The 16,094-nt window shown below is 39.8% G+C and overlaps 1 protein-coding gene across 15 annotated transcripts in view; it reads left to right on the top strand.

Moving 5' to 3' along the window:
• Positions 1-15,173, top strand: part of LOC129762599 (neurexin-1) — a 257,329-nt gene extending 242,156 nt beyond the window's left edge. For 8 of the 15 annotated variants that reach the window (XM_055761047.1, XM_055761038.1, XM_055761121.1 and 5 more), the window contains 6 exons: positions 979-1,736; positions 1,802-1,980; positions 2,045-2,216; positions 2,282-2,514; positions 10,240-10,570; positions 10,632-15,173. In XM_055761047.1, coding sequence (XP_055617022.1) covers positions 979-1,736; positions 1,802-1,980; positions 2,045-2,216; positions 2,282-2,514; positions 10,240-10,570; positions 10,632-11,821 — 2,863 coding nt within the window. In that variant the 3' untranslated portion in view covers positions 11,822-15,173. The remainder of the gene's footprint in view (positions 1-978; positions 1,737-1,801; positions 1,981-2,044; positions 2,217-2,281; positions 2,515-10,239; positions 10,571-10,631) is intronic. The other 7 variants (XM_055761136.1, XM_055761128.1, XM_055761081.1 and 4 more) reach the window with 3 other exon arrangements.
• The last annotated feature ends 921 nt before the right edge of the window (positions 15,174-16,094 follow it).

The raw sequence follows: 16,094 nt of genomic DNA, 5'->3' as shown, positions 1-16,094 counted from the left end.
TTTCATTAAAAAATATCAAGCAAATTTTTGAAAAAAAAATTCATTGAAAATTAAAATTTATTTATCACGAAAACAGTATTTTTTTAAATTCTGATAAAATAGACATGAATAGCCCATATTATTTCCAACAAGTCACCCATACATCATAAGATGGGCACTTTTACAGGGAAAAGTTTTCCTTTGAAAAGTTACTATTAATGTTTTATTCGTATCATTTGTATGTATGTAAATATCGCGGTTTACATGCTCTGCTTACTGCTTACTGCCTTACTTTTTCTATCCAGAAACATGTCAAGAATATGTCAAACGCAAGAATTTACACACAAAAATGTAACGATTAAAACATTACTTTGTTCAAGGGTCTCCATACCAAAATGCCCTATATTTCAGAATCTTTAAAAGATAGAAAGTTGACGTCTTGGACAAAAGTTGGTATTTCAAAAAGATCTAAACCATACATTATATTCCTATCATGACTTTAGAAAAAAATAGGTTTAGTTGTAAGTTTTTCAAAGAAAACATGAAAAAGTTGTTAGAAATTCTTTTTCCCTGTAAAAGGGTCCATCTTCCGATGTATGGACGACTTGTTGGAAATTTGAAGAGCATACAATTTTTTGAGAATTTAAAAAAAATACGTTTTTGAGAAAAATGAATTTTAATTTTTGAAATAATTTTTTTTCAGCGAATTTTTTTTTTCAAAAAAAAATATTATAATATTGTAATATTCACATAGATGAAAGAGAAAACCTTGAAAGAATCCATAGAATTGTAATGTTAATTAAACCGTCAAAAATGCACTCATATCTGAATCTAGATCTCCTAATTACCTTGTTACCTATTATACCAGGACGTTTAGCGTCTAACTCGAATAATCTCACAAAAACGAATTACCATTAGTTAAAATTTTGAATTAGTGGAAATATTTTAGAAACTACCAAAACCTGTATCCAATCACAACATCTTTTCACCCTCCCACAGCTACATCGACGTGGTGAAGACGCTCGGCCCCGAGCTGTCGGCACTGCCCACGACCACCTTCAAGCTGACCGCCCGCTTCATAAACTCTCCCCCGGGATCACCGTACCTGCCGGCCACCTTCCGCTCGAAACACTCCTACGTGGGTCTGCCGATGCTGAAGGCCTACTCGTCGGTGTTCATCGATTTCCGCTTCAAGACGCTCGAACCGAACGGGTTGCTGTTCTACAACAGTGGCAAACGGAGTGACTTCCTGGCGGTGGAACTCGTCAACGGTCACATCCACTACGTGTTCGACCTGGGCGATGGACCGATCACCATCCGGGACAAGGCCCGCATCCACATGAACGACAACCGGTGGCACTCGGTCAGCATACGGCGACCCGGCCCGAAGACTCACACGCTGGCCGTGGATGAGTCGATCGAGATCTATACCGCCAGCGGGAACAATCTGCACCTCGAGCTCGAAGGGATTTTGTACGCTGGCGGTGTGTTCAAGGATATGTACACGAGACTGCCGTCCAGTATCGCATCGCGAATTGGTTTCGAGGGGTGCATGGCATCGGTGGATCTTACGGATTCTTCACCGAGCCTCACGGAGGACGCGGTCGTTCCAAGCTCCCTGGTGGTGTCCGGCTGTGAAGGGCCCACCAAGTGTAGCCAGAATGCTTGTGCGAATCGTGGTATTTGTGTGCAGCAGTGGAACGCGTATGCCTGCGAGTGCGATATGACGTCCTTCACTGGACCAACGTGTTATGATGGTAAACGCAAACAAAAAAACATTGATTGTTTCCACGGATGGCTATAGATATGACTGTTTTCCCAGAATCGATCTCGTACGAGTTTGGCAACAACAAGGGCTTGATCCAGTACACGTTTCCGCCCGGCCGTCAGCCGGATACAGAAGAGGACAACATCGCGCTAGGATTCGTGACGACCAAGTCCGACGCAGTGCTGCTGCGTATCGAGAGCTCGACGACACAGGATTACATCGAGATGGAAATCGTGAGTTATCTGTATTCTTTGAAGTAATGTTTGGTACAGTCAGTTAATTGTTTTTTTCCGACAGGTCGAAGGCAACATCTTCATTGTGTACAACATCGGATCGCATGACCTCCCGCTTGGGGAGATTGGAGTGAAAGTGAATGACAATAACTACCACATTGTTCGCTTCACCAGATCCGGAGCGAATGCTTCGCTCCAAATCGACGACTACAACGTCCAAACGTTGTTCCCACCTGGTAAGGCTTTTCTCCTGGCGATTTCTATGGGCTTAAATGTTGATTCACACTCATTGCTCACACAGGTCATCAGTCGACGATTTTCACCTCGATGGCCAACATCCAGGTCGGCGGTAAGATCTCGCGTAACGGGCGCGCCCGCATCGAGCGTCCGTTCGGTGGCGTAATCGCCGGACTGTCCGTCAACCGGCTGCGGGTGCTGGACCTGTCGGCGGAACGCGATCCCCACATCAACGTGCGGGGCGATGTGCAATTGGTAACTGGCGTTTTAGATAGAAATGACCAAAGAATGCAGCAGGTTAGAATTTTAAACGAAAAGCAATTCAAAAGTTTACAAACAAACAAGACAACAAACAGTCGCTCGTTTTAACTCTTGATATTTTCTCTTTTTAATTCGTGTTCTTCATTTCTAACTTGTTTTTTTTTCGTTCGACGCTATCCAGTATCATCGATCAATAGTCCGTTTCCGTCGCCATATTTTTGTTTTCGACACTGTTGATCTCTAGCTTGTTTGTTCTTTACTCGAAAGCGTGATTATTATACTTTAATTTCATCTTGTTGCTATCTTTTCGATCATTGGTGACGTTTAACTTGAATTTTTCTCAAATTTCAAGCCAATTTTAGTGGCGTAAATGTCTGTTTTGTGCTGTCCCTTGTGCGAGTAATCAACTCAAAGATAGCTGTGTGTTTTATATTCTGCACAATTTTAAAGATTTTTCAGAGCACCAGTAAACAGTATACCTACTTATTGTGAATAGATATATTCCTTTTTCGTCATGAATCTAGGTGTCAATCGCCACGAGTAATATTTACTTGCTTTTCAGTCGACTGATTTTGTTTATACTGTAAATAGTTCAATTTAATGATTTTCCGTTTCCTTTGGAATTTAACAACGAACAAAACAGCGAACAATGTGAACTTTTATACTGTAACAGAACGACAATCGAGAAGGAAAGTTGCATGATTGTTTTTTCTTTATAATTTGTGAACCAGCTGCAATCGAATTTTGTCCTCGATACCCCGCCGTACCGTTTCTTAGTACAAGTTGATAACCAAAATCTCTAATCTATCGCTATCACGATCAAACTCTCTAACTTCTCTTCCCCGAACTAATCGATACAACTCAAGAATGAAACACACGATGCACCGCAGACACAGCACAAAACAGTCCAGTAAACACAAGCAAACGAACACCTTTCACTTTTCCAGCATCAACTGAAACGAAAAACTTTTTTTCATTTGTACACACATCATACACACATCTATCCCACATCTGTCTTTGCGTTCCACAGAAGTATGTCTCGCAGCACGGTCTCTGTCTCAAAGATCAATTTACTATTTTTGACCGGTTTCAATTATTTCACAAAAAAGGGCTTTTAAATGTTTTTTTTACTGAAAAAGTAACCAGATCAACACGATGAACATCTCCCCTTCTTTCTCTGTATTGTAAAAAAGGCGCAAATTGGATGCTCTTCCCATCGCTAACTTTTCACTGTCCATCCTACCCCTTTAGCAGTTGTCCGTTATTAAACGAAAATGATGTCGAACCCCTGTTCAACATCGAAGTCAGGACATTTCAAAGCCAATCTCGTAAGAAGATCTCCGCCTAATAATGTACCAACTTCAATCATGCTAGATCAATATCTAATCCAGTGATGGCCAGGTATAGGACCCATTCCATTAGGTTATGCACCAATGAACCAAATTTCAAAATTAGTTTTAGGAAAAAATCGAAAACGTAATTTGAATAAGCACTAGTCATATAATAAATTTCTTGAAACGAATTTGATTTTTATGCGCCAACCTTTGAGAGAGGCGAGTTTCAAAAACTACATAATTATATTGAAAATATTTTAGGTTATCAGTATTTTTATGTTTCTTGAGATATCTCTGCACTTGCTTAACCAAAATTCAATGTCTATATACCATTGAATGGATAATTGAATACTTGTTTGATGAGCCGTGAGTAGATCTAGGTTTCATTTTGTAATTTATGAGAAACAAGCATTTGAAAAAGAGGTATTTTGAAGCGTTGTCACGTCACATAAATAGAGCATTTTTTTAATTTATCAGCTGAACCTAAGTTCAAACCTTTTTATACTTGGGTTTCTCTGAGCAAACAATGAGCGTCAACAACCCTCAAAATTTGGCTAAAATCGGTCCACAAATAGAAGAGTATCAACTGTCTCAAGAAGTCGTTGTCACGTTACGCAAAGTATACGATCCATTCCAGCGTGATGTGGTAATACTTTGGCTCAATGCAAATATTTTTTCACGTAGAACTACGTCTTTCATTAAGGGCGCCAAATCAGAAAACAGGTCACGTTTTCATGAAATAAAGTTAACATTAATAACTATTTTAGCCGCGAACGGATCTTGGCGATTTACATACTAAACGAATCGGAAATTCCCTAAGATTTCTTTGATATGCTATACATTCCTATCCCATAGTCTGTATATGGTTTAAATTAATGAAAATTGGAAGCAATCTGATTTCCCCATACATTTGTTCTGTCATTTGTGTACTTTCCCGAACAGAGCTGTCAATAACGAACAACTTATCGACGAGCAATGAAGGGGAAATCGTAAGATATAAAGTCTCCGTGAACAAAGGAAAAGAAGGAGAACGAAGGGGAATATTTGCCTAGAGTATAAACAGTGGATCTCGCTGAGGCAAACTTTCATTCTTCGTGAGGAAATCGACTAAACAACATCGTTGCTGGGCGAGCTGGACGGCGAGGGATCGAATGCCTTTCTCAAGTCAATGGGAGTGGAGGAGTAATACGATGAATAAAGTAAAGTTTTCCAAGGCCTTTTTTGAAGGTTAGAGACGAATGAACTGAAGAAGGTTAAAGTCTCAAGCAAGGACGGAAGGCAAAGTTTCAGTATCGTTCTGTATTCAAAACAATGAATATCGCTTGTTCTTCCTTGTTTTGTGTCATTACATGTCTTCGTTTCGGATTGAGCTGTGGACGCGACCAAATTACTCACTCGCTGACGTCTAGCAATGCAATCATTGCATCAAATTACATTAAGGTTCTGAGCTACACAATAGTGTGGAGAATCATCAAGCTTGGTTATCAAGGTTGGCTCTCTCCACAAAGGATGATAACTAAGTTAATCTAGACTGGCAATATTAACAGATAGAGCTTCTGTTGAGAAGAGCGCAAAACGGAGATAAGTGTGTGTATTTTTAGTTGCTTCAAATAATCGATATATGGATATTTGTGTGCGTGCCTTATAACCTGACGTAAAAATAGTGCCTCTCCGCTACGCTGAAAACCCATTTGTATCTGCTCCCATGTGCATTGGCCATGTAACGATGCAACAATCACCTAATTTTTTATGCTATGATTGACGATTGTTTGGTGTTGCAAATTATGCAGTCGTAATGATAAATATAAACAAGAAGGGGAGATCTCTAGGGAGGGAAATATTTACGCTAGGATATTAGTAATCAATTTCTGCTGAAGCAAATATTCAGTCTTTTTCCAAGCAGTTAACATTGTTTGTTTTCTGTCATCAATGCATTGATCTGACGATATGGTGAAGCAGGTGTTACGGTTGCGCACCAAAAATTTTTTTGGGGAATGCCAAGTTATTCAATAAGTTATATTTAGTTATTGGGCTCGCGTTCCAATCGCAAAACTGCTTTTAACTAGGATTGTATTTGCGCTAATCTGGATCATAATGAAGCCCTTTTTTTGTAGTTACCAAGAAAGTGAATGTCGTTCTGAAATTTCGTATGTGAATTGGTTTCGCTTGCAAGTAGCAAAACTTTCTTCACATGACAGTTGCGCTTATCTCGAGCATGTATTGTTTTGCGAGCACAAGAATGAATCATCAAACAATTATCGTCAAATGATGTCACAATGAAAAAAAATTCCAGGGTGACCAAACTGGTAGAATGATTATTTCAAAATTTTCGTAGCATTATAAAATAATATCTGCAGTTATAAACAACTTGAACGACCTGAATCAAACCAGAGCGTAGTTCTACGTCAACAATTCGGTTGTGTTTTGAACACAACGTCCTATAATTTTTTTGGCGTTTTTATGTATGAAACAAACAAAATTAAACTATGATTTAGTGAAATCGAGAAAATTTACTACAATAATCATCAGTTGGAGAATATTTTATAGATAGATTGGCTTGTTTTGTCTGTCAAATAGTTTTGTGATGAAACAACACCTGACTTTCTTTTGGACTGTTGAACATTAGTGTTTGAAACGGAACTTAAACCGTTTCAAAAAATACAAATGAACTTTCTTCTATGTTTTATCAAAAATAGATGAACGTAGATTACACAATATAGAACTGATTCTTGTTTCGACTTCCGGTAATAGTACTGAATGACAAAAAATATGGAAACCCGATACGATTAGGGAATTTCGTTGCAGGTGTCTCACCAGCGGAAGTAGAATATCGTATTCCGATGTCATTTTAAAATCGAGGATGGTGACTTCCGGTTCGTTAAAAACGGATATAACAGAACTGAAAATGGCATGGAATTCCTCAATGTGATCGTGGATGGTAGCGTTTACATATATCAATGGGTACGCAAAGAAGAATGAAGTTTGATAGTGAGCAGAGAATATAGTTTGATAGTGAGCAGATAGGATTCAAGCGAAAGGGAGATAGTATATGAGTGGTAAGAACTTAGCCTATGAGCGACGCGTGTGGAGTTAGACAAAAAAAGTACACATCCAAATGCACATGCAAACGTCAACCATTAACGACCGAAGTCAACGTCCAAGTCAAAGTCAAAGTCATCTTCAATACGTAAACATAAACGCCCTTGCACAGGTACGCCCACATGCACACAGATACATACAAAATGTTTATCAAAAAATTCTGATAGCAAAATCAAATGTGTTCCCCCTGTAGTGAGCGCCACTCGATGAACAGGGATTGTGCTAGCCATTAATGGGAAGCGTCAGAATGAACGTGGAAGGAAGATTCAATTTATATAGTTTATTTTGACGAACATACCATAAGCAATTACAATTGCCTTGTTTCGCAATGTTTCACAATCTAAAAGAACATTGAACTCATTTTCCATACAGGTCAAACATATTTCTTCTTTGCTTTTGAAGCAATGAAAACGCAAAATGGCGCTAAAACGCTAGAATGAAGAGAGCCATAAAAAAGTCACCAGGTTATCAAATTGTCAGTGTTATGACATCTTTCATTTGAAAACTACTGAAAATTCGGTAGGAAGTACCGTTCCAGAGATACAAAGAGGTGTAGGTTCAGGATCACCGGTCGCGTTAGGACCACATTCCCCTATAGGATGGACCTTTGGAAGCGGAAGGGGAGATCTCAGAGGAAAGTGAGAAATATTCAGAGTAACAAAAAACATAAAAAATAGTATATAGCTTGCTACAAAACGGTAAAATTCTTATTTGATACAACTCATTGATTGTGTGACGTGACAACGCTTCGTGGAGACTGTTTAATCGCACAGAGCGCGTTGTCACGCCTCAAAGTGAATGCCGATTTTTGCAATTTTATTGTGAGTTTTTTGAAGAACTGAATAAACAGGAATCACCGTTTATCTTTTGTTGACAAATCATAGAACAAAGTTTATTTGCATGTTTTGAAACGCAACTGAAAATACAACGTTAATGTTCAAAAGTCGGAAACCGCAAAAAGACACGTGTTGTCACGTCACAAACGTATTGGGCTGACAACAAGCAAATTGAACTGTAAAATATTCTCCAACCGAAGATTCTTGTAGGAAATTTTCTCTATTTTACTTCAATATCGGTTACTATTTGGAGATCGTGTGATTTATACATGAAAACAAGAAAAAAAACTGTTTTAGTGAGTCAAAACGTTGTCACGTCACGTTGGAATGGGTCATAGATAGACATGAGGCTTGATTCTCGAAAACACTTCACGGTGGAAACGAAATAAACGGCACGCCATTGAACTACGTTTTACGAGTTAGTGAAGTGTCGAAGATAATAATGAGTTTTCAGGCAGAATGAGCACTTTTCAAATAAAAAATCATTAATGAAAATTAACTTCTTCGTATCAAACTGGTATTCAATGTGAGTGGAAAACTTTGTTTTCTTCATTCGATATAATAATCTCATACAAAAATTTCATCTGAAGATAATTTGATATTATAATGATAAGTTTAGTGGGAAACTAATCTCGTATCCAGATGTCGACACCGTACCGTTGTCATCGCGGATACGTTTCATTCCGTTTCCACCGTGAAGTGTATTCGAAGTGTATTCGAGAATCAGGCCCATGGAACGGGCCAAATTTCATCACAGCCGCGGGCCACTATGACTTTTTTCCCATAATGAAATATACGTATTTAGCTGACTCTTTTTGATTACTTTCTAATTTAAATTAGAAAGCATTCGATTCCATACCTAAAAGTTCATAACGCTTTCATGAACAATGTAGATAACATTGTGCAGCCGTACCGACCTCGGACGCCCCTCTCTGGGTCTATCCCCACATCAGCTGTTTCCTTGTACTAATGTAGTGTACGGCATATGAATTGTTCATTGATAAAAAAACGGTTTGAGCAGCTCGTAGATCTGTTTTGCTGTCTTATCGCACTCAAATATTGCATCAGTAGCCACACGCTTCTCGTACAGAACGAACTTCATCGTTGCTAGGAACCCGAATAAATAGTGATGGAACCACGAAACTTGGTGAGCTATTAAACTTCACTCAAAAGTAAGTTATGAATTTTAGTTTCATCCGATATAATTGTGAAGACGTTTGAAGACATTTTTCCGTACCATGTGAAGACATTTGAAGACATTTTTTCGTACCATGTGAAGACATTTTAAAAAATCACCTGGCATCCCTGTCCCATACATTCAAATCAAATGTCAAATTTCATGGTATGAGTACGTTCGTATGTCTACGGATCGTTTGACGTTTACTCGCAACCGAGTAACTGACAACGTCTAAACCCGGCTTTAGACGAATTGAAGTTACTTACGCATGTGTGGATGAAAGTTTCGATGAAGCAGACGTAGCGCCGCCTGTCATTTAACAATGTAAATAAATTCGTTCCGTGTCGACAACGAACGACGGTTAAATATATGGATGATTTGAACATAAATTTAAGAACAAAATCGGCATAGAACCACCCCAATCGGTATAAAATATATGGTAATCGGTATCCTTCTTCTTCTTCTTCAATGGCACTAACGTTCCTAGAGGAACTTCGCCGTCTCAACGTAGTATTACTTGCGTCATTTTTATTAGTACTTAGTTGAGATTTCTATGCCAAAAAACACGCCTTGAATGCATTCTGAGTGGCAAGCTCTAGAATACGCGTGATCACAGTGCAAGTCGGAGGAAATTTCTTTGACGAAAAATTCCCCCGACCAGAACGGGAATCGAACCCGAACACCCGGCATGTTAGTTATGACGCTAACCACTCGGCCAAGGGAGCACAATCGGTATCCTTACGGTACCGTATATAGTTTACGACCTGTTTTCTTGTCTACCAATTTTTTTATGTATAATTTCATCAAAACCGTGACACGAGATTTTTATATTAATTTTCTATTAAATTCTCACAATACTCGAGGTTTTTCTCTGAATAGTTTCGGCATTGTGAAGAAGTCATGAACTGTCTCAATTCCCATAATTTACGTGTTATTGTAGAAGTCTATTCAAAGTCGGAAGGAACAGACCGAAAACCTCAAAAGAAGGCTGAATCGTATTAAAAGTTTTAATTTATAACACAAAAAAGGAGACACGTTTCTTTGGAACGCATTACATTTTCCCCTCTCGCAACATTTCGATAGCCTAATAAACTTTGTAGTAAATTGTCGCATACATTTTAAACCGAATCACACCCAGAAAAAATGCATCTTTTATATCTCTCCCTTTCATCTTTGCGTCTCTTGTCCGTTAATAACTCGCTTCTCACAAATGTTCAATATATCAACATAACCACAAAAGAAAACCCATAAAGCTCGGCTCGACCCGGCTTCGGCCCGGGTCCACCCGTTGCACTGTCATGAATGTTAATTAAAGAATTCTTCGGATAATTTCAAGACCCCGGCCAGTGGCTACCCGGGCGTGATGGACGATCTGATCTTCAGCGGGGCCGGATCGGGCTGCCGAGGGGACGACGAGGACGAGTGTACGCCGCCGTTCGAGAATGGCAGTGGCGACGACTTGATCACACCGGTTTACGTGCCACCGACGAAGCAAACGACACAAGCCGGTGGTGGCGGGGCCGGTGGGAAAGGAGCTGGCAGACGCAAGGATGAGGGGAAGCTGTGCGACGATGAGGACTGTATGCACGGTTCCGGATCGGGTGAGGTTACCGAGGTGTTTACAACATCCACGGCGAAGAGTTCGGGTAAGTGCGGACTTGGATTTGGAGTTGGTTTTGCGACTGTAAGATGGGTTTTTGTTTCTAGAAACCGTCCCAGATGTAACGTACACAACAGTTGAGTTCGATAAGAAGACAGATGGCACGACTACATTGACCACCCAAGGAAAACCGGAGACTTACGCACCGAGTGAGACTACACGAGAGATTGACTCGACAAGCAGCGGTACAACGGGATATGGTAGCAGCGCCGGTAGCACTGGCGGCGGTGGAGGCAATAGCTACGGAACCAGTTACGGAACGACGGCATCGATAGGTACTACGGGTACAACGAGTGGTACAACGGGTGGAACGAGTGGTCGGACAACGTACACTACCGGTACAACGTCGGGAACAAGCACCTACGGATCGACGACCCAGCAGCAAACACCCTCGGAGACGACGACCAGTTATCGAGATCGCGATCGAGATCACATTCGTGAAACAACATACCCCCAAACGCCGACTACGACAGAGGATGATGAGATAGTCGAAGTTCGGCAACCGGAGGATGATGTCGATACGGGACAGGAGCACAAACCACCTATTGGACGACGGCCACCACCGGTGAAAATTGTTGAACCACCTAATCCGGAGCCAGAACCACCGTACAACGTTCATCCACCGGCTTTCCCACCTACCCGTTTGCCGAAGCACAAGGGTGGGCGGATCAATTCGGAAGCAGAGGAACGCACAGCTATGATCATCGGTATTGTGGCGGGAGCGCTGATCGCCGTGATTCTGGTCATTTTGCTGGTGCTGTGGATTAAATCGAATGGTGATCGTTCGTACAAAACCGAGCACGACAAGAGTGGTCTCTATGGGCAAGGACCAAGTGCAGCTTTGCTTGGTGGGTCGCACACCAACACGCATAACTCTCACTACAACACGCATCAACAGCAGCCACACCATCCACAACCCCCGCACTACAACGGAAGTGGTAACGGTGGAAGTGGCAGCATGGGAGCCGCTGCGGCAGTAGGAGGGGGAAGTGGTGGCGGCCATCACACAAATGGCAGCAGTACTTTGCCGTTGAACGGTTCGCTACGACACCATCACAACGGCGGCAACGGTATGGGTGGGGGCGGTGGCGGTGGTATGGGAATGGGTAGCGGTGGCAGTGGAATGAGCATGGGTTACAACGGAAGCGACCGGGGTAGCATGCAATCCGGCGGGCTGGGCCAACCGCAGAAGACGAAAAACCGAAACTCCAAAGACATCAAGGAGTGGTACGTCTAGAGATGCACAAAGGCACTGACACAAAGACACATGTTCACACACGCGCATCAAGACGATATATTTATACTACACCCCCAGTACCCAAACAAACAAAAATGAGGAAGGAAAAAAATGCGATACACTCACCATCACATGCGCCAACACCTATTTATATCGAACATTGATTAATTAAGAGCATTATAAGATTGTGATGAAATGAGCAGAACACAAATGAGACACACAAACCTATCACTGGTCATTAAATTACTGCAAAGAAGAAAAAAAACTGATAAACTAAAGCCATTTAGGACAGAAAAAAACACTTGATTCAATATTTGTAAATAGGGAACACTCAAACTCAAACCAAAATCGATCAAATAAAAATGATTGTAAGGAACGTAACGTGAGGAAGAAAAAAAACAGTTAAAAGAACAGAAATAGGAATTAATGCGTGCTGAGGCTGTGCCTCGCGATTGCCGAGGGGTCACACACACAAAATGACAGTTAATTAGAGAAAATGCTTCGAAAGATTTTTATCGAACTGTTGGAAATTCTGTTTTAGGTTTTGTGATGCAAGTTTCTGTGCGTTTGAGCAACAAAGCAGCCGCGCATGTGCAGAATCGTAGCAACCGCTGACTAATTATAGTCCGAAATTGAAACTAAGCGAACTTATTGTGATTATCGTGTTTTCTATCTTTAAAAACAAACATATAAAGAAAAAATAACAAAGTGTTGTGTTTGAGTTGTTCGAACTAATTTTATTTGTTTTCCCCGCTGAACGAAGAAACACCGTCTAAAACCGCTACATAGTTTATATTAATCGAATTTATTCGCGGAGAATTTACATGCAAAAAATTGTCTAGTGAGCGCAGCGCTGTTTTTGACAGTTTATCGAGTTTTCTAATATTGTGAATTGAAAAAAAAATCGTTATCTTTCTGTTGGAATCGCATTTGACGCGCTCCCTCAGACAAGCATTGCTTGCTTGGGAGCTGTGTTGTTGGATTTCTATAGATTTTTCATAGAAGATCACACAAAAAACTGAGCTGCGGCGAAGAGGTGAGTGGAATATACATAATTGTCGGTCAGTATGAAGAATTGTCACAAACAGAGAACAAAAAAAAGATCTTTGAACAAGCAATTGTTTTTCTGCACAAATTTAATATACTAGGTGAAAAGCGCAGATAAGCTACCGTATTTTTGAATACCTTTAAGATTGACTCCTAGTAAATCTCTCGAAAGTGAAATACACAATCTGTAAATGTTTTCGTTTTTCTTAACGATCAAACATCAGTTCTTTCTGCCGTTCCGCGTAATTGTCCTTTTTGAGAAATAAGCCCCCTTAACTATGAAACAACCAATAACCGCTCGCGATTAGAGACTCATTCGAACGTATTTACACAATCATTGTTCACTTAAGTAAGACAAAAATCTCAAATTCTAAGAATTCTTGCAATTAAACAACAACAAAAAACGATACATTAAACTCTAAACCGCCGGATTAATTTTTTGAAGAAACTCAAACCTATACTTATCGATCTAAGAGAGCTCTTATATAGAGAAAAGGAAACTTAGTAACACCGCCCCTCTCGTCCCCCTTGAGAGGACCGTCTTTCGTCAATCGAGAGCAACCCTACCGACAAGAAAAAAAAACTCTTTTGAAATGCACAATTTTTGTCCGCGAAGCGAAATGCACCAAAAAACAACACACACTTTAAAAAATTACAAATCAACAATAAAAAATACAAATGTACTGTATCTCGCAACAAAAAAAAACAGCCAAGTTTTTCTCAAACGAAATTGAACACAACTAAACAAACGGGAATATAAGCAAACTCTCTCACTACTGATTTATGACTACAAACAGTAGCAGAAATACGATAATTTGAACGGAAGGAAACTGCTTGACAAACAAACCAACAAACAAACAAACAATAACTGTATAGATTTCAAAATTGAGACTCGTACAGACCCAACCGGAAATTAAATGTTCTCTCTCTCTCTCTTTCTCTTATGAAAAGCCCATACATAAATTATACCAGAAAGCAGGAGATGAATATTGAGAACGATTCTCATTTTTCACGCAAAATAGTAACGTTAATAATCATAATAATAATCGAGAATCCGAAGCGATATACGGTTTTGTTTCCCTCCCACTCCCGGTCAGACAGACAGAAACAGAAGAAGTCGCGCGCTATGCTTCTCTTCTAGTTTTTCTCTCTCCCTCTCGAAGGCAAAACACACTCACAATCCTTTTCGATTCTTCGTTTTCAAGTGATAGACGTAAACAATTCTAACGAGCGACTTAGGAGTATGAACCATATTTAAAATGAACAACATATCAGTTTTATACCGAGAATCTAGGCGAAAAAATGGCGAATGCGTTCCCCGAGCCCCTCGTGCTGAGGGGGGCGGGGAAAAGTACAACTGAATGAAATGTTAGGAAAATTGAAAATGATACAACTCAATCCTGTCGAAAATCAAACAATCAATCCCGAAATGTTGCTTTTGATGCTGTCAATGACACATTTTTCCAACCATCTCTCCGAATCTTTCTTTTTTCATCCCTCACTTAATCAACAGTCGTAGATTTTGCTTTACACTCATCCTTAGATAGGTAGATCAAATATTCACATCCCTTCGAACCCTTTCTTTCTTTTGTTCAACCATAAATCATCCGCAAATTGTACATCGAACGATTCAGTCCAGTTTTTCTCGGCTCCAGCGACATTTAAATATTCATACAAATCGACACACACACAAGAAAATCAAGAATCCGTGAATCAATCAAGCAGTACCCAGAAAAGAAAACTCAAACTACTACTAATAAACAACTAGATAAGCTAATGAAAAAAAATGAATGGAAGGATTTGACTGAGAAACCTAGGAAGACGATGAAGCAAGAGAATCTCTAGAAATATAGACAATGCCTACTAGAAGAAAAAAAAGCAAACACAACTATGGATGAAAGCTTTAAGTTATGCGCTAATCCCCTCAAACAACAAAAAACTAAGCTACACTCGAGAGAGCCCCCGTTTCCCGTTTCATTTAGCCCAGTTAGTGTGCGAACCGCGCATTCGAACACAAATTGAGAATTGAGAAAGCTTAGCATAAGAATACAACAGGCGACGCAACAGCGCGAATCAGCCACGTGTGTTTGGTGTGCGAGATCAATTGGAGGACACCTAGGAGAAAACGACAAACCATCATGTTATTTAATTTGTTAAGTTGTAGAATTTGTATAAAAATTAGCAATAAAGGAAAGAACAACACAAAAAATGAAAAAAACAATAATTATTGAATAATTGCTAGAAGACGATTGCGCTAGACGAAATGAATACTACTACTACACAAGAAAAGAAAAAAAAACCGAAATTGAAAATGCAAATAAAACAAAAATCTAACTGTTGAAATCCCAGTGCAAAACCACCCCTGGCGAGATAGTTCCCCCTCTCCCCCCCCCCTTAACCTACATAAATCGCGGAAACATTAATTGACGTAACCGGGGGCCGAAATGACAAACAGAATTCTTCTCTACATAGTAGCATATTTATGGAAACGAAAAAAAAGCAAACAAACAAAAAAATACAAATACATTAACAAGACACACCACAAGGACTTTTTTCTTGTTAGTTCCCAATTGGGTTGATGTTGAAAGCGACGCAAATAGAAGCGAAAGACAAAATGGAAAAGAAGAAGAAAAATACAACAAAATATATTATTTTAGTTCCTGTTTTGATAATGATCTGTTTTTGTCGTTTCTGTTGCCGTTTGATAGTGATTAAGCGAAGACGAGGGAGAAAAATGAATAAAAACGATAAACTAATATTAAGGTAATAAGGACAAAAAATGTATATTTGAAGAACAGAGAAAACTGCAGTTTTGTTGCTGAAATAAAAATTAAAATATAAGGTGGGTGGTGTTGGTTGGCGTGGTGCGACTTCTGTGAAAGCCCTGTCCGGAGAATACATTCCTTTTTTTCTGTCCATGAGAAAGGTTTTGTTTGTTGTCATAATCTTACAGATGAAAAAGCGCATCATCCGAAAACACAACTATTTGTTGGAAAAATAAACAGTTCTGAACCTAGAGACACGGACGAAAACTTCACGTAGAACTTTTAGGATAATTGCTGTTGACCTGGGTTTTTGAAACTGTTCAGAGATCCCTGAATTTAACACAACTCAAATCGGAGACCCTAGAAAACCTTTTGTATGAACTTCAAACGGATTGTAAGAGAAATCAGATAGATATTCCAACACGAAAACCTCGATATTCCTGGTCTTTTTATATCGATGC

The sequence above is a fragment of the Toxorhynchites rutilus genome, chromosome 1 (genome assembly GCF_029784135.1).
Source record: "Toxorhynchites rutilus septentrionalis strain SRP chromosome 1, ASM2978413v1, whole genome shotgun sequence".
NCBI lineage: Eukaryota > Metazoa > Arthropoda > Insecta > Diptera > Culicidae > Toxorhynchites > Toxorhynchites rutilus.
This window is presented reverse-complemented; position numbering and strand designations above follow the sequence as displayed.